The sequence below is a fragment of the Raphanus sativus genome, chromosome 5 (genome assembly GCF_000801105.2).
Source record: "Raphanus sativus cultivar WK10039 chromosome 5, ASM80110v3, whole genome shotgun sequence".
NCBI classification, from domain to species: domain Eukaryota; kingdom Viridiplantae; phylum Streptophyta; class Magnoliopsida; order Brassicales; family Brassicaceae; genus Raphanus; species Raphanus sativus.
Window position 1 is genome coordinate 36,599,600 of NC_079515.1, and position 15,400 is coordinate 36,614,999.

The window sequence follows — 15,400 nt, forward strand, 5'->3', positions numbered from 1 at the left end:
CTTTAAAGGAGAGATGCAATCACCAACGCGAGATCTCCTCCACCTCTTTTCATCACACTCACCTAGAGGAACGCACGCGTGAAAACAACACCATAAACCGTCAGGAGCTTCACTGCTCCTCCGACTCCAGATCCATCACACCCACCATAGAACTCTTCCTCTGCTCTTCTAAACTTTCGGAGAGCAACAATCGACAAGAGTCGAAATCTCATCCGACTCAAACAAATTTTACAGCAGATCGAGAAGAAAAAAACAAAAGGGAAAGAAAAATAAAAACCAAAACCGCCGACGACCGAAAGATATAGCGACGCAGATACTTAAGCCGACCGTTCTCCTTTATTTAAACAGGAACCGCGACGGGGATAAGAGCCGACCGGCCACCGAAGAGATAGTGCGCCGCCGGAGACAAAAGAGGATGGAATGGATTGACTAACGAAATTACCAGCGGAAAACAAAACCCGACCAACGGCGTGTCTGAAAGAGGCCACCGTCGTCGGTCAGATCGACCGATCTACTTTCTCTCTCTTCTCTCTGTCTTTGTTGGGCTTTACTTGTATATTCCTTAAAAATACACAGACTGATTTCTTTTGCTGAAGAAATACACGAACTTTTTTGGCTTCCTAAAAAATACACAAACTGATTTTGATTGTCCATAAAATACACGAACTTTTGAACTTTGAAGGTTTCACACCTTGATTTTAACGGTGTAAACAGTGACTAACAGAATAGTAAGACGTCGTTAGACGCCGTTAACTCTGATTAAAAAGTTCATGTATTTTATGGACAACCAAAATTAGTTCGTGTATTTTTCGGGAAGCCTAAAAAGTTCGTGTATTTTTTCAGCAAAGGAAATTTAGTATGTGTATTTTTAAGGAATTTTCAAATGGAGTTTGGATATTTCATATACTATTCAGAGGCTAAATATCTAGACCCAATACATATCCAAAATTTTATATCTGTAAACTTTCGGTTTGGTTTTGGACCAAATATTTTCGATCTGAAAAATCCAGATCTGGAGAAAAACGGCCCAAACCCGACCCAAAGACACTGAAAAAAACACATTCTCTATCACATGATACAGGTCCGAAATTTTATATTTGTAAACTTTCGGTTTGATTTTGGACCGAATATTTCCAGGTCAATTCTGATTCAAGTTTTTGAATCCGGCTAGACATTTTAGCCGGATTCAAAAACTTGAATCGGAACTGAACCAAAAATATTATGTCCAAAACCAAACCAAAAGTTTACAAATATTTGTTGAGTCCAATTTAGTCGAAATCTATCATATATATCTAAAAATTCACAAACAACTCTAAATTTTACATTGAAAGTTTCATATTAATTAAAAATGTTTCTGTTACAAAAACAAAACTAAAAAATATTGCAAAAATAATAACAAAATTGTTAGGAGAAAGATCTTGTCGGATTGAATCTATTCGTGTCGATCTTATTAGGCCCAAGTCTATTCGGATCAATTCTTTTTGGTTTCCATTCTTTCAAGTAGAAGAGTTTTGGATCCAACAAATATTTGTAAACTTTCGGTTTGGTTTTGGACCGAATATTTTCGGGTCAGTTCCAATCCAAGTTTTTGAATTCGGCTAAAATGTCAAGATTAGGTCTAGATATTTTAGCCGGATTCAAAAACTTGGAACGAAACTGATCCGAAAATATTTGGTCCAAAACCAAACCGGAAGTTTACAAATATAAAATTTTGGATCTGTATTTGGTCCAGATATTTAGCATTTGAATAGGATATGAAATATCCAAACTCCATTTGAAAATTCCTTAAAAATACACATACTAAATTTCTTTTGCTGAAAAAATACACTAACTTTTTAGGCTTCTCGAAAAATACACGAACTAATTTTGGTTGTCTATAAAATACATGAATTTTTTAATTAGAGTTAACGTCATCTAACGGCGTCTAACTATTCTATTAGTCACTGTTTACCGTTAAAATTAATGTGTAAAACCTGCAAAATTCAAAAGTTCGTGTATTTTATAGATAACCAAAATTAGTTTATGTATTTTTCGGAAAGTCTAAAAAGTTCGTATATTTTTTCAGTAAAGAAAATTTAGTCTGTGTATTTTTAAGGAATTTTCCCTTTTTTTATATGTCAAATACAATATTGTACATGAGAAGCGCACACAAAAAAAAAAGATGGAGAAGAGTATGAGATTACCATAATCTAATAACTAGTTCTGTTCACATGAATAGATGCTAGTGGTGTGTGTATAAACAATGTGTATAAACAATGTTTATTTCATTGAGGATTTTATGATTTCCTTGGGCGCAAATCGTCTTTCAAATTTTTTTTAAAGATATCTATTGCACGTCTCTCCCTAATAGTGTAGTTGTTGAAAAAAACAGAGAAGAAGACATTTAGTTTGTTACATGTCGGCTAAGAAAAAAAGTATAAATGAATTTTGAACATAAACAAGAATTTTAATTATGTTAAGATCATATAATCACAGTATTTTCCCCATATGTATAGTAGTTGTTTGACATAAATTAACACAGAAGAAATCATAGTTAAAGAACAATATGTCACGCATCGGTTTTATCAACACGAGGAATCTGTAATTTCTGTTTTTCAAAAACAAATATGCAATGCCGAATAAATTGGAAAAAAACCATGTCCAATGATAAAAGGAAAAAAAGTTATACATAAATAAAAATATTTTAAAATTTAAAATATATACAAATTTTCACAATCTTAAATATATACACTATTTCTGCTATAAATAGATGATAACACATTTGACTTACTTTTACAATAAACAAACAGATATAATTAGATTTTTTGTTTTTACTTTTACCCGTTGTAGCCTTCCTTTTTGATCAAATAAACAATATTTTTTAAGTTTTGGTTTCTTGTCTTCAGTAGTATCATCAATCATCATAACAATAAGCATACATAAAAGTTAAAACATTGTAAAATAATATATGAAATGTAGCTGTGTGAAGAATAATTTTTTATAAGTAACAATTACATTAAAATGTTTAAGATGAACATTAAATTATTCAATAGTTTGCAGAATGTAAATCATGTAATCATTCAAATATGGAGTGTATGTTATCCAATGAATGATGATGCAGATATATTCTCTTCGTTCATTATTAATTGACGATTTAGATTTGTGTATAAAAACTAAAGAAATATTTAATTCTACATATTATCTGAACAAAAATATTATTAACTATTTTTAATCAAAATTCAATCAATAAAATAAAAATATAATATAAATAATATATATCATTGAAAATTTAACAATTTCATATTTAAAATTAGAATATTACATAATTTGAATCATTATTTTCTAAAAATCATCTATTAAAAACGGAAAAGGTGTGTTTTCACATAACCAGACTAGATGTGTATGTCTAATCGTCACCTAATCAGACGTGTTTGTTAATTGTAGAGGCTAGGATTTGGGACTTGGTTGATGTTTGCTTGATTCGTTATTTCTTAACTTCAATAAAATTCTATTAACGTACGAATAGATCTCACTATGATATAGTGTTTAAAAAAAAATCTCACGATGATACAGATTTTGGTTTACATTCCATCCACCACATCCATCGTTTTCTGATTTCTCTTTTTTCATGATATGACGCATCGTTTAATAATTCACAAAAGATTCATTTAAAACGTAAAGTGTATCAGACATCTTTACGAAGTAAATCGCCAGTGTTAACTGTGAATACATCAAACATTTATAGACCAAAAAACATTAAACAATGTCAAAGGCTAAAGCACCTATATACAAATTTGTAATGAATATTCATAGCAATTAATTTTCTGCTATGTGATATGTTCAATTCATATTCTATTTGTATTGCATTGTAAAAGTATACTAAATTTTTTTATAAAATTCAAATTTCATACATAGTTTGATTAGATTCCTTAGAGATGTCCTATCGAGATTCAGTAATGGATTCAAATTACAAAAGCATTGATTCTTACTGTGGCAGGGTGGTTGAAGACTTGAAGTGTTGATGAGTTGAGAAGCCATGGAAGAAGGAATCAGCTCTCTATAATACACAGATCCGAAATAGGTATTAATATATTATGCTGTAAAAGTATTGTTAAATGATGTCGTTAGCTCTGTGGTTGACTTATATTGATTTTGTGATACGGACTTAGGTTTTTAAAATAAATACCAAAACGACAGTGTTTTAACATAATTGATTATAAATAAATAAGAATATTAATTTATTGTAACAGACTTTTTAATTTAACGGAGGGTTTTGGCACCAAATGAATATATTATTTATTTAACGGTGATTATAGGTTGGTACCAAACGAATGTATTGTGTATGAAATTTGAATATTATAAAGAATTGAATATGTTTTTGCACCGTTATATAAATTAGTATAATAGTATGTATCGAATATTTAGTGATATATTAGGTATAAAATTGTGGTTTTTTCACGTGTAAAAAGTTAAAAATGGTTTAAACTTGAGTCTAAACAAAACAAAACAAAAATATTAAAATAACATTTGAAAGTCATCTCATGTTCTTTTTAAACACAGTGAAAATACAAAGAAAGTCATAGCATGTTATTAAAACTATTATACATACGACTTTATTTCTGGCCAATAATAATTTAGACTAAGAAGGATGAGATATTTCTTTTTTTTTTCTGTTCAACGAAGAATGAGATATTTCATAATTAAGAAAACATATACGCGTCACGCGCGTGTATCCATATAAATAGGAGCATTGGGAAGGAAGATAAGAGTGTCCATATCATAATCATTCGTTAATCAAACCACAAAATCTAACTTCCACCAAAGGAAAAAAAAGAATGGAATTAGTTGAAGAGATGGGTGAAAAAAGAGTTGTGGTTGACAAAGCTTTTCTCTACGAAGAAGACAAACCACTTACCGTCTGCAAAACCTCTCTGTTCCACACCGGTGATGGTTTCGCCGCCTACGACTGTCACGGCGATATCATCTTTAGGGTCGATTCATACGGACCCGGCACAAGAGATGACGATGAGTTTGTCCTCATGGACGTCACCGGTAACTGTCTCCTCACCGTTAAACGAAAGGTAAAATTAAGTTGCATATATTATAGTTGATAATTATTTAAGCCTATCCATCATAATCTCTGGTGATTACAAATAAAGTTTTTGATTAGATGGGTTTTGTAACAAAAACCCATGTAATCACCGGACACCATATTAATTAATTAACTATTGCACTGGTTTCTGATTAGATGGGTTTGTAACAAAAAAATATTTATTCATGAAAGAAAATCAAAAACAAACAAAAACAGTAAATCAAAATTTGCAGATTTTTTTTCTGAAAATTGCAAATTAATTGACTAAATTTAAGTTTATATTGAATTGGGTTATAGTGGACTACTGGTCCATGTAGAGAAACCAATGTAGACAAGTTCATGTTGAGATAGTATTATTATTAAACATGATCATTTTTGGACCGTTATCTATTACAAGCCAATGAGTTGCAGTCCATAAAAACAAATGGTCTGTGTGAACAAATCCAGTTGGGAGTAGTCGAGTAGATAGATTGTTTGGTAAGGATATTTTATTGATGGCTTTGGTTTCTTGTTCTTGATAATTTGGAAAAATATCTTGCATTTCGAAATTTTGCATTGAGTAAAAAGTTGGCTGATTTATTAAATGGGGTTTTGGCTAAAATTCGATGAAGTTTTTTGTTTGTTATAAAAGAATCTGAACAAATTGTTTTGAGGTACACAAAATCTAATCAATTACCTTTTGTTTTAGTCGAGTTCCAAATCGAGACAGTCTTATTTTATTTTTTTTGTTCAAAAAATCGACAGTCTTTATACCAAATTATCAGTTCACGATGATACTGAGTCAACTCGTTTGTTGCTTGGTTGTATGTTTTGATGATCAGAGGCCGACTCTTCACCAGAGATGGGAAGGTTTTCTCGGGGAGAGATCAGATGGCCAGAAACCGATCTTCAGTGTCCGGAGATCGTCGATAATCGGACGGTGCACGATGGAAGTAGAGGTTTACGACGAAACAGGAGAAGAGTACACCATAGATGGTGACTTCTCGCAACGAAGCTGTCTCATACACGACACGAAGAAGCGAACTGTGGCTGAGATCAAACGCAAAGTGGACGCGTCAACGAACGTGATGCTTGGACGAGATGTGTTCACTCTAGAGATTAAACCTGGTTTCGACGGTGCTTTCGCGATGGGTTTGGTCCTTGTGCTTGACCAGATCAACGGTGATGATCCAGTTGAGATTGGTGATGAACAGGTGCACCCTTTTGTAGAGGACATTTGAAGCTGTTTGTGTATCATTGTGTAAAAGTAAAACACACAAAGTTGCTACGTTGCATATTATAGCCTGTCTCTAGAAATTTGTTGACTAGCTATATATATGTGATATTTTACAAGTTTATTTTGTCAACTAATTTTATTATATATACAGAAACTGTTTAAATTTTTGATTTGTAGATCTAGATTCATACGTTGACCATTATAAACTGTTTCTAGAAATAATAATGTGATCATACGTTATAACTATTTATAAACGTAACTAATATAGATGGCGTTAGTTGCAATATGGTTGTTCGAAGTACTCATTTTATTATCATATACATATAACATATATATATATATATATATAATATATATCAGATGCAATCACGTAATCTCTACTGTACAGTAACATTAAACATGTGCTTATGCCAAGTGGAAATTTTATAAGTCTATTGATTCGAGAATGGTTTTATTCTAGGTGTAAGACTGTAAGTTGAGATAAGCTCATAGAGTGCGTAGGAATATTAATACATAAATAGAAGGTGGACGAATGAAGCTGTCTCCGTCACATCGACGTCTTCCGTTCTCCGTCCTCAAACACAAGCGTGTTACCAAAGAGGTCATTGTGTTGAATTTAGTGGACCTGGTCTAAATTCTGGCTTTGGAGAGCCTTTCACGTCTGTCTTTACGGGTTCACTTTTTTTTTGGGCAAACAAAGCATTTCATTCTCTAGTCAAGAGTTACTCGCCCAAAGGGGAGTTCATTACAGATATTGCGAGTGCAGATTTAGCCACAAAATCTGCCTCAGTGTTGAAAGTACGAGAGATAAAGGTAAAAGAGATTACATCAAAGAAGTGAACAAAATGATAAATGTCAAACATGATCTCGAAAAGTTCAGGTTGATACCCTCCCGTCTTTACGGGTTCACATAGCCCAGTTTGAGAGCTTTCACATTCAGCTTCTGAACCACCGTTTGTGTTCTTCAATGTTAATTTAAGTCAACTAGGACTTCGGTTTTTAGAAAGCATGATCAGTTCAATCTTTATTGCAGAGGCGAACTCGATTCTATTTTGCATGGCGCTAACCTTGGAGTTCTCAGCACTCAAGGTTTTCTCCGACCGTTTAACGCTCGTCAGAAGTTATCTCCGGCAACATCTAGTCAAAAGAAATCATTGGAATTGTGAAAGACATCCGATCGATCTCTTCTGATTTTGCAACAGTTTCGTTCTGGTTTTACAACTTCTATGTTTTAGCAAAAAAGCTTTTCAAGCTCATTTCCCTTTGTAACATACATTATGATTTGAGCCATGGTTTTGGGTTCATTTCAGCGACAAAAAAAAAAAGGTGGACGAATAAGATTTGATAAAACAATAGTATAAGGGAAGAGAGATCAAGGCATATTCTTTACTACTTGCTCCCACTCTTATACTTGGTTTGTCAATTAAATAATACCGAGATACTAATACATAAAACAGAGAAGAACTCGAATCCTGGAAGCTCAGTGATATCGCGCCTTCGCTAGCGTAACAAGTGACCAGGAAGGTCATGTTCGAGTGACTCACTTGAGTATACAAGTCCGATTACTTATCAGAAATGCGGTTAACTTTTTCTATATATTCCAAGCTTGAGGGATCAAGGAAGGTCTCATCCAGCATTTCCATGTGTTCGTACCAGAGTGTCATCCGGAATCCATGGATCTGGCAACACGATATTTAAGATCAATATCAAACTCATTATTGTAATCAAAACTTGTACAAACTGATCGAAATCGAAGCAGAGCAATGGTTTAACATCATCAAATCACAAACTGATCGAAATCAAAACCGATCCTTGTTAACTACCCATAAAATTTACTATAACGAATATTAATCAGATGAGAATAGAGTGAGCGAGCTCCACTCATAATGACCATCTCAAACAATGAATCATAAGATCTGTGTAATTATTAAAACAAGCGCAAAGAAATGAAAGTGACTTTTTGTTTCATCCGGTTCTAAACTTTCGGGCTGTTTCTATTACCTTGTGGTCACAAAAGCCCACAAGACCCATTTCCTTTTGTGTTGATTGCATTTGCATCTGATTCTAAAAGAAAATTATCTCTTAGAAGAAACAAAAACTTTAGAGATTAGATTTTGAGTTGCCCAAGAAAAAAAGAGATCATCATATATTTTAAATATATGCTGTTGGAATTAGTGCAGCTCCTGATGTTGTCATGTGAGCTACGCCTGGTTGTCTAACATTCTGCTTTCATTGGTGTTTAGACATGTATATATTGGAAAAGCAAAATTATTTTTAAAATTAAACTTGTAAGAGCAGGTTTATCGGGATTATTTGGAGGTGTCTTGAAGGAGGAGAGAGAGTGGGGGGCCCACGAAATTGGCAGAACCAAGGAAAGAAGTCGTCTGAAGAAGAAACGAAATTGGTTGAGTTTGTTCATGATCGTGGACCCTACTGACATGTGGTGGCCCACGATTGATTTATTTATTTACTTTTTTTTTTGAGAAAAAAAATGAAAACAAAAAAGAAAGAATCCCATTTAGGGTTCAGAGATAAACATGGTCTAAGTACTCTGAAACAATAATTTAAAAAAACTAAGCAAGGACTTTAAGCAAGATTTTTTTGACAATTAAGTAGTCATCTTTTAAGCTTGTAAGCATTAAGCTTTCCTTGTTCTTTTATTACAAAACAAGTACATGATTTTGAAACTTCTTCTTAACTTTAATCAACATTACTTTTGTATATATTTTTTCAAAAAGGTAAAATAAAAAAATAGGAAACTGGAATATAGAAAAAACCCAAACCGAAGCTAACACAAAAGTAATTAAAAGCAAAACACGAAGTCAAAAATAGACAAAAACCAAAACCAAAAACAGAAAAAGAAGCAAAAGCAAGTTTCTTGAGACATATATATGCATCCACTGTCCACCCACATATCAATTTAGATTATATAGGCTGCTGCTCCCTGGAATGGACTGTCACGTATACTACGGCTTACATCGACGATGTGTTTTAAGGGTAAAGTTTATTTATTTTCTTTGTACATTTGTATTTACTCATTTCCTTTTCCTTTTGTTATATTTGAATTTTGACGAACATGTTTACTAACTTTTGTAAGAGAGATACAATAGTATTTTTTGATGATACACTTTTAAAGTCTAATTAATTACAGCGCCATGACCGTAAGTAATTAATTTGAAATTTAGTGTTATCATCATGCATTATTTATTTTAAGAAATCAAAACGTACAAGTACGTATTCATCTATTCATTCCATTTCTTTTTCACACATTGTCTGCTACTATAGGAAAATATCCGTTTAACATGGTAAAACTTTTGCTTCCTCTTTTCTTTGTAGATATATATATATATAGCTTCAATAATATATGTTCTTAAATAGTAAATACATTGAATCATATATGATTTAACTCTTTTTCTTCTTAATATATGCAGAAGAAGACGTGGATCTTAAATTTCTCAGTATTCTTTCTCCATATCTTTACATCTTCGAAAGCATTGGATGTTACTCAATACGGAGCAATTGGAGATGGAGTTACAGACGATTCTCAGGTAAAAGATAGATAATGTAAACAAATATTTCTTCATATATCCAAATGATCATAATGCTGAAATCTTGAAAAAAAAAGAGTTGAAATCTTGTATTCTTTTTTCTTGGAAGGCGTTCTTGAAAGCCTGGGAAGTTGTCTGTAGCGGGACAGGGGATGGGCAGCTTATCGTTCCGGCAGGGATGACATTTGTGTTACAGCCCTTGAAGTTTCAAGGTTCTTGCAAATCGACCCCTATTGCTGTTCAGGTACTCTGTTTTTCCTTCTTCTTTTTTTATTAATGGATTATTATTTTGACATTGATGATGAATATACTGATTTAATTGTAGATTTTGGGCAATATGGTTGCATCAAGTAGAGGGAACTGGGAAGGAGACAAAGATCAATGGATTCTCTTCTCAGACATAGAAGGGCTTGTGGTTGAAGGCAACGGTGAAATCAACGGCCAGGGTTCGAGCTGGTGGGAACACAAAGGCAGCTCTAGACCAACCGTAAGGATCACGTTAGGGCTATCTTTTTTTTCTTTTCCGAAACTTTTTTAAGCTTTATTTTATGTGATTTAAGGCATTGAAGTTCAAGAGCTGCAACAACCTTAGACTAAGTGGACTAACGCACGTAGATAGTGCAAAGGCTCACATTCACATAAACAATTGTAACGGTGTGAGCATCTCAAATCTCCGGATAAATGCACCGGAATCAAGTCCTAACACTGATGGAATCGACGTCGCTGCTTCATCCAATGTTATCATCCAGGATTGCGTAATCGCCACCGGTATGTAACCGTCTCTCAAACTATTTAATTTGGAAAGGCGCAGAAAAACTCATTTTAAAACGGGATGATGTATGAACGTAAATATATATGTCGAAATAAACGGTCCCTCGAATTTCACATCCAATAATTTCATCTGCAATAATTATTCATCATCGGTTCGTTATGAAAATGACGTTGTAATGATTCTAGGTGACGATTGCATTGCGATAAACTCGGGGACGTCTAACATCAGAGTTTCCGGTATAGATTGCGGACCAGGCCATGGAATAAGGTTTATAACCGATTAATGTCCAACTGAAAACTGACGTAACTAAAAAAAACATGTGAACAAGATTTATTATGACATATCTAAAACTCATGTGAAAGATGTTATTCATTACATTTAAAAAGGCGAGTGAAAAATGTTATTTATTATGATTTTTAAGAATAATGTATATTGTGAAATATATTATAGCATAGGAAGCTTGGGGAAAGATGGAGAGACAGCTTCAGTGGAGGATGTATGTGTCCAGAACTGTAACTTTCGAGGAACTACGAATGGAGCTCGGATCAAAACCTGGCCGGTACGCAAGAATGATTCTTTTTTTTTGAATTATACAGAGGTATCCTGGCCCCACCGAAGTGGTCCAGACTAGTTCACGTGTTGCCATATGTCGGTCCTCTGTCTCTGGCGATGCCGAAATGTTAATTCCCCAGTGGCCGGGATTCGAACCCAGGTGGCGGAACTCACAGCTGTGAACCTTTTACCAACTGAGCTAGAATCCCCGGTTGCAAGAATGATTCTTGTTAATCATTTAGTAATTTAATCATCAGAAAAGGTTATTTTTGATAAATTTTCTGATAATATACAGGGAGGATCAGGTTACGCAAGAAGGATTACTTTCAATGGAATTACTCTAGATAACGTGGAAAACCCGATCATAATCGATCAGCATTACAACAATGGAGGTTCTGAGAAAAACACAGATGATAAGGTACTTACTGTGAAGTTAGATTTGATTAGAACATAAACAGATATGTTACACTCCGACCACGAGATTGTTCATAATGATAAAATGTAATTGGTTTTCGTCCCTTTTATCAGTCATCGGCGGTGGAAGTAAGCAAAGTCGTGTATAGTAATTTCGTGGGTACGTCCAAGTCAGAGTACGGAGTTGACTTTAGGTGTAGCGAGGCTGTACCATGCACCGAGATTATTATGAAAGATGTGAGAATAGAAACAGCATCATCAGGATCAGGACAAGTCGCACAAGGACAGTGCTTAAACGTGAGAGGTGTGTCCACTCTTGCCGTACCAGGTTTAGAATGTTTAGCACTTTCCACAGATATGTTATCATTGGCGGAGTTGCCGGAACAAACTTGTATGTTGCCGCAACCATCAGTGCAACCAAGTACACGACCGATGCAGGATCCATTTTGGGTTTATGGAAGCGGAGGGAAACGACTCAGAGTTTTTAATGTAGTATTAACTTCATTTATCTTTCTGGTTTTATATATGTTTTAGCTTAATCAAATATTTCAAAACACATAGTCCATAAGTCGACATGATAAATTATTGTCACAACCAAGATTCAAGCATTTATACGGCGTGTACGGTTTAATTGTTTTTTGGTTTGATTTAGTTCGATCGGTTATGTATATGAATTTCACATAGATCCCTATAATGTATGGAAATGTGAAGATTGTCCATCGAGATTAGACGATTGTATCTTACTACAAAAAAAAATTATATGATTAGATTAGCCTGGTAATTAAAATAAATAAATAATTGCCTTTCTTTTTTTTGATCAAAATTGTCTTTCTTTATATTCTACGTAGGGCTGGGCAAATAAACCGAACCTGAAAATCCGAACCGAATCCGATCCGATAAAAATGAATCCGAACCGATCCGAACCCGACATAAATACCGAATGGATTTTATGTTTTGGTATTTCGGGTTATGGGTATTACCCGAACCGAACCCGAATCTAAATGGATATCCGATAAAACCCGAAACATTCAAAACCCCAAAAAAATATATACCAAACATAATCTCAATTCATAATATGTATTCAAAATACATTAAGATATATTGAACATCTGAAATATTTATCTATTACTTAAAGGTTGGTGGTTATAATACATGAAGATTGATGATTAAAGTTGGCTGTTGAATTTTGAAATATTTAAATTTAGATTTAGATTTTGTTTTCAGTAAAAAATGTTTCTCATTTCATGAGGTCGTAGTTTTCGTTTGATTTTAAATGATCATGGTTGATGTTCTTTTCTTATTTTTAAATCGATTTTATTTATGTTTTGGTTACAAAAAGTTACAAATTAGGTATTCGAAACCAAAACAAACCAATTTTACTTATGTTTTGGTTACAAAGTAGGTATAAATCAGATATTTTTAAACCGATGAACCGATTGGGACCCGAATCCGAAAGTACATTGGGTTGTATCGGTTCTTTGAAGATTTACTAACCCCGACCCGAACCCGATAGAATCCGAACCGATCCCGAACCAAACTTTTAAATAATCCGAATGAGGCTGATTTTGATAAACCCGAAAAACCGAAACCCGATTGGATAAAACCGAAACCCGATTGGGACTCCGAATGCCCACGCCTAATTCTATGTTTGTGCTAAGGAAAAACTGGAGCTAAATAAAAGGAATTAATAGCTCGCAAAAGGAAAGAGAGAAACCAGAGGACACTAAAAAGGAGAGTCACGACTGGGTAAAGCTGGTTTAACCAGCAATTCAAATGAATATTCCATAAACCGATTGCGCAATTAAAGATTTTGGAAAATTTTATTCCTAGGTTATATTTGACAACCTTTTGGCTATAAATAGAGAGAGACATAAGAGGACTGGTAAAACAAAAAATGAGAGAGTTATAGCTCCGCCTTCTCTCTAGTTTTTCAAATCGGAAATCTCGTCTCCGGCCGGCGGGTTTGGCTCTAGCCACCGCCGGTCCGGCCTCTGTCTCTAATCTCTTTTCTTTCTTTGTTTTTTCTTAGACTGCGGCCATGCACGTTTTCATTCGGTGGTGGTCCTCCTTCGGCTTTCCAGGAAACGGTGGCTTCTTCATCGTGTTTCGCCGGCGGTTGACTCTGGGACCGTGCCGTTTCCTTCTCGGTAGTGGTCGCCGGCTTTCGATTCCCATAGATGCGTTCGAGCTGAGGTGTTTCGTTATGGTGGAAGGTGGCCGAATTCAGATGCGATCTCGGTGTAGCCGATTTGAAGATCTCTGAAGGTCGGGCCCTTGGTGAAAGACCCCGAATCCTATCCCTCTAATACAATCGTTAGAAGTGGAGTCGGTGGTCGTGATGTTGTCCCGATGATTCTGGGGTGTTTTGTCCGTCTGATTCAGCGTCGACCTCCTTTTGAGTTTGAGTTGGTGACTCGCGATCCGGTGAAAGGGTGGTTTCCGGCCCCGGCGGCGAGTTCCAGTCGTTTGAGATGTTCAAGCTTCGGCAGTCGACACGTGTCATTGCGGGGTTGCGGTGGCACGTGGAACGGTGGCGGTGAAGCTTAGATCTCGGTCTTTTGGTTTTGGGCTAGGAGTTCGGTTAGTGCTTTTGGACCGTCCGATTTGGGTTTAATCTTTGGGCCGTTTTTTTTTTGGCCTTTGTAACATACTTTGGTTAATAATATTTCAGTTGGAAAAAAAAATAATAGAGAGAGACATAACGTTTTTTCTGACATCAGTTTAGTTAAGGTATGTCATCCAAACTTGGCGTTCGTTTGTGGTGGAAATACTCGCTAGGGTTCCTGTTAAGGATTTAATATGGTTTAGATGTGTCTGCAAAACTTGGGCGTTCGTTGTTCCATGACTCAAGCCCCGACGAGGATTGTGTCGTTCTGTCGTTCAGATATTTCAACTTTTCAAAACATGTTTTAAAAATAACAAAGCTATTTTTTTTAAAATTACAAAAAATTTAGCAAGATCATTCGAGGAACATCTAAGAAGGGTTTTGAACATTTCATAACCTATTTCTATTTAAATAGTTTTTTTATTAGAAAATGCTATTTTTTAAAGTTATCGTTTTCGTAGAGAAATATTGTAAATTTGGGATTGTGATTTAAATTTTTGGATAACTAGAATTTTTGTTGTTACATGAGTAGTATTTTTTTAGAATTTTTGATCAATAAGCTGTATTTTTTAACTAAACTTTTTCAAAATGCTGTTTTGGAAATTATAGTTTTTAGAGAAATATTGTAGATTTAGGATTGTGATTTATAAAATAGGATAACTAGATATTTTTAGATAAATGAGTAGTATTTTTTAGAATTTTTGATCTATAAGTAGTATTATAAATAAATTTTTTAAACTGCTATTTTTGGAAAGTTATCATTTTTTATAGAGAAATAATATAGATTTGAGATTGTGATTTAGAAATTAGGATAATTAGATTTTTTTTTGAAAAATGAGTAGTATTTCTTAGAATTTTTGATCATTAAATATTTTTTAAAAAAATTATTTTTGAAAGTTATCATTTTTATAAAGAAATATTATAGATTTGAGATTGTAATTTAAAAATTAGGATAACTAAAACTTTTGTTGATAAATGAGTAGTATTCGTTATAATTTTGATCAATAGGTTGTATTTAAAAAAAAATTAATAAATGCTAGGAAAGTTATCATTTCATAGAGAATATTGTGGATTTGAGATTGTGATTTAGAAATTAGGAAACTAGAATTTTTGTTGATAAAGGAGTAGTATTCTTTTTGAATATTTGATCAATAAGTTTTATCTTTTAATAAAACTTTTCTAAATGTTATTTTTGAAAGTTATCATTTTTATATAGAAATAT

The 15,400-nt window shown here is 33.8% G+C and overlaps 2 protein-coding genes across 2 annotated transcripts; both read left to right on the top strand.

Annotated features, from left to right (window-relative positions):
• Positions 1–4,746: 4,746 nt before the first annotated feature.
• LOC130512546 (protein LURP-one-related 12) lies at positions 4,747–6,463 on the top strand. Its single transcript, XM_057010644.1, has 2 exons — positions 4,747–5,060; positions 5,893–6,463. The coding sequence occupies exons 1-2, from the start codon at positions 4,815–4,817 to the stop codon at positions 6,289–6,291; spliced, it is 645 nt and encodes a 214-aa protein (XP_056866624.1). The 5' UTR covers positions 4,747–4,814; the 3' UTR covers positions 6,292–6,463.
• A 3,235-nt stretch (positions 6,464–9,698) lies between these two features.
• Positions 9,699–12,178, top strand: LOC108859926 (probable polygalacturonase At3g15720). The gene is made up of 8 exons (XM_018633824.2): positions 9,699–9,835; positions 9,945–10,079; positions 10,161–10,322; positions 10,396–10,603; positions 10,793–10,874; positions 11,058–11,166; positions 11,455–11,577; positions 11,688–12,178. The coding sequence occupies exons 1-8, from the start codon at positions 9,713–9,715 to the stop codon at positions 12,105–12,107; spliced, it is 1,362 nt and encodes a 453-aa protein (XP_018489326.1). The 5' UTR covers positions 9,699–9,712; the 3' UTR covers positions 12,108–12,178.
• The last annotated feature ends 3,222 nt before the right edge of the window (positions 12,179–15,400 follow it).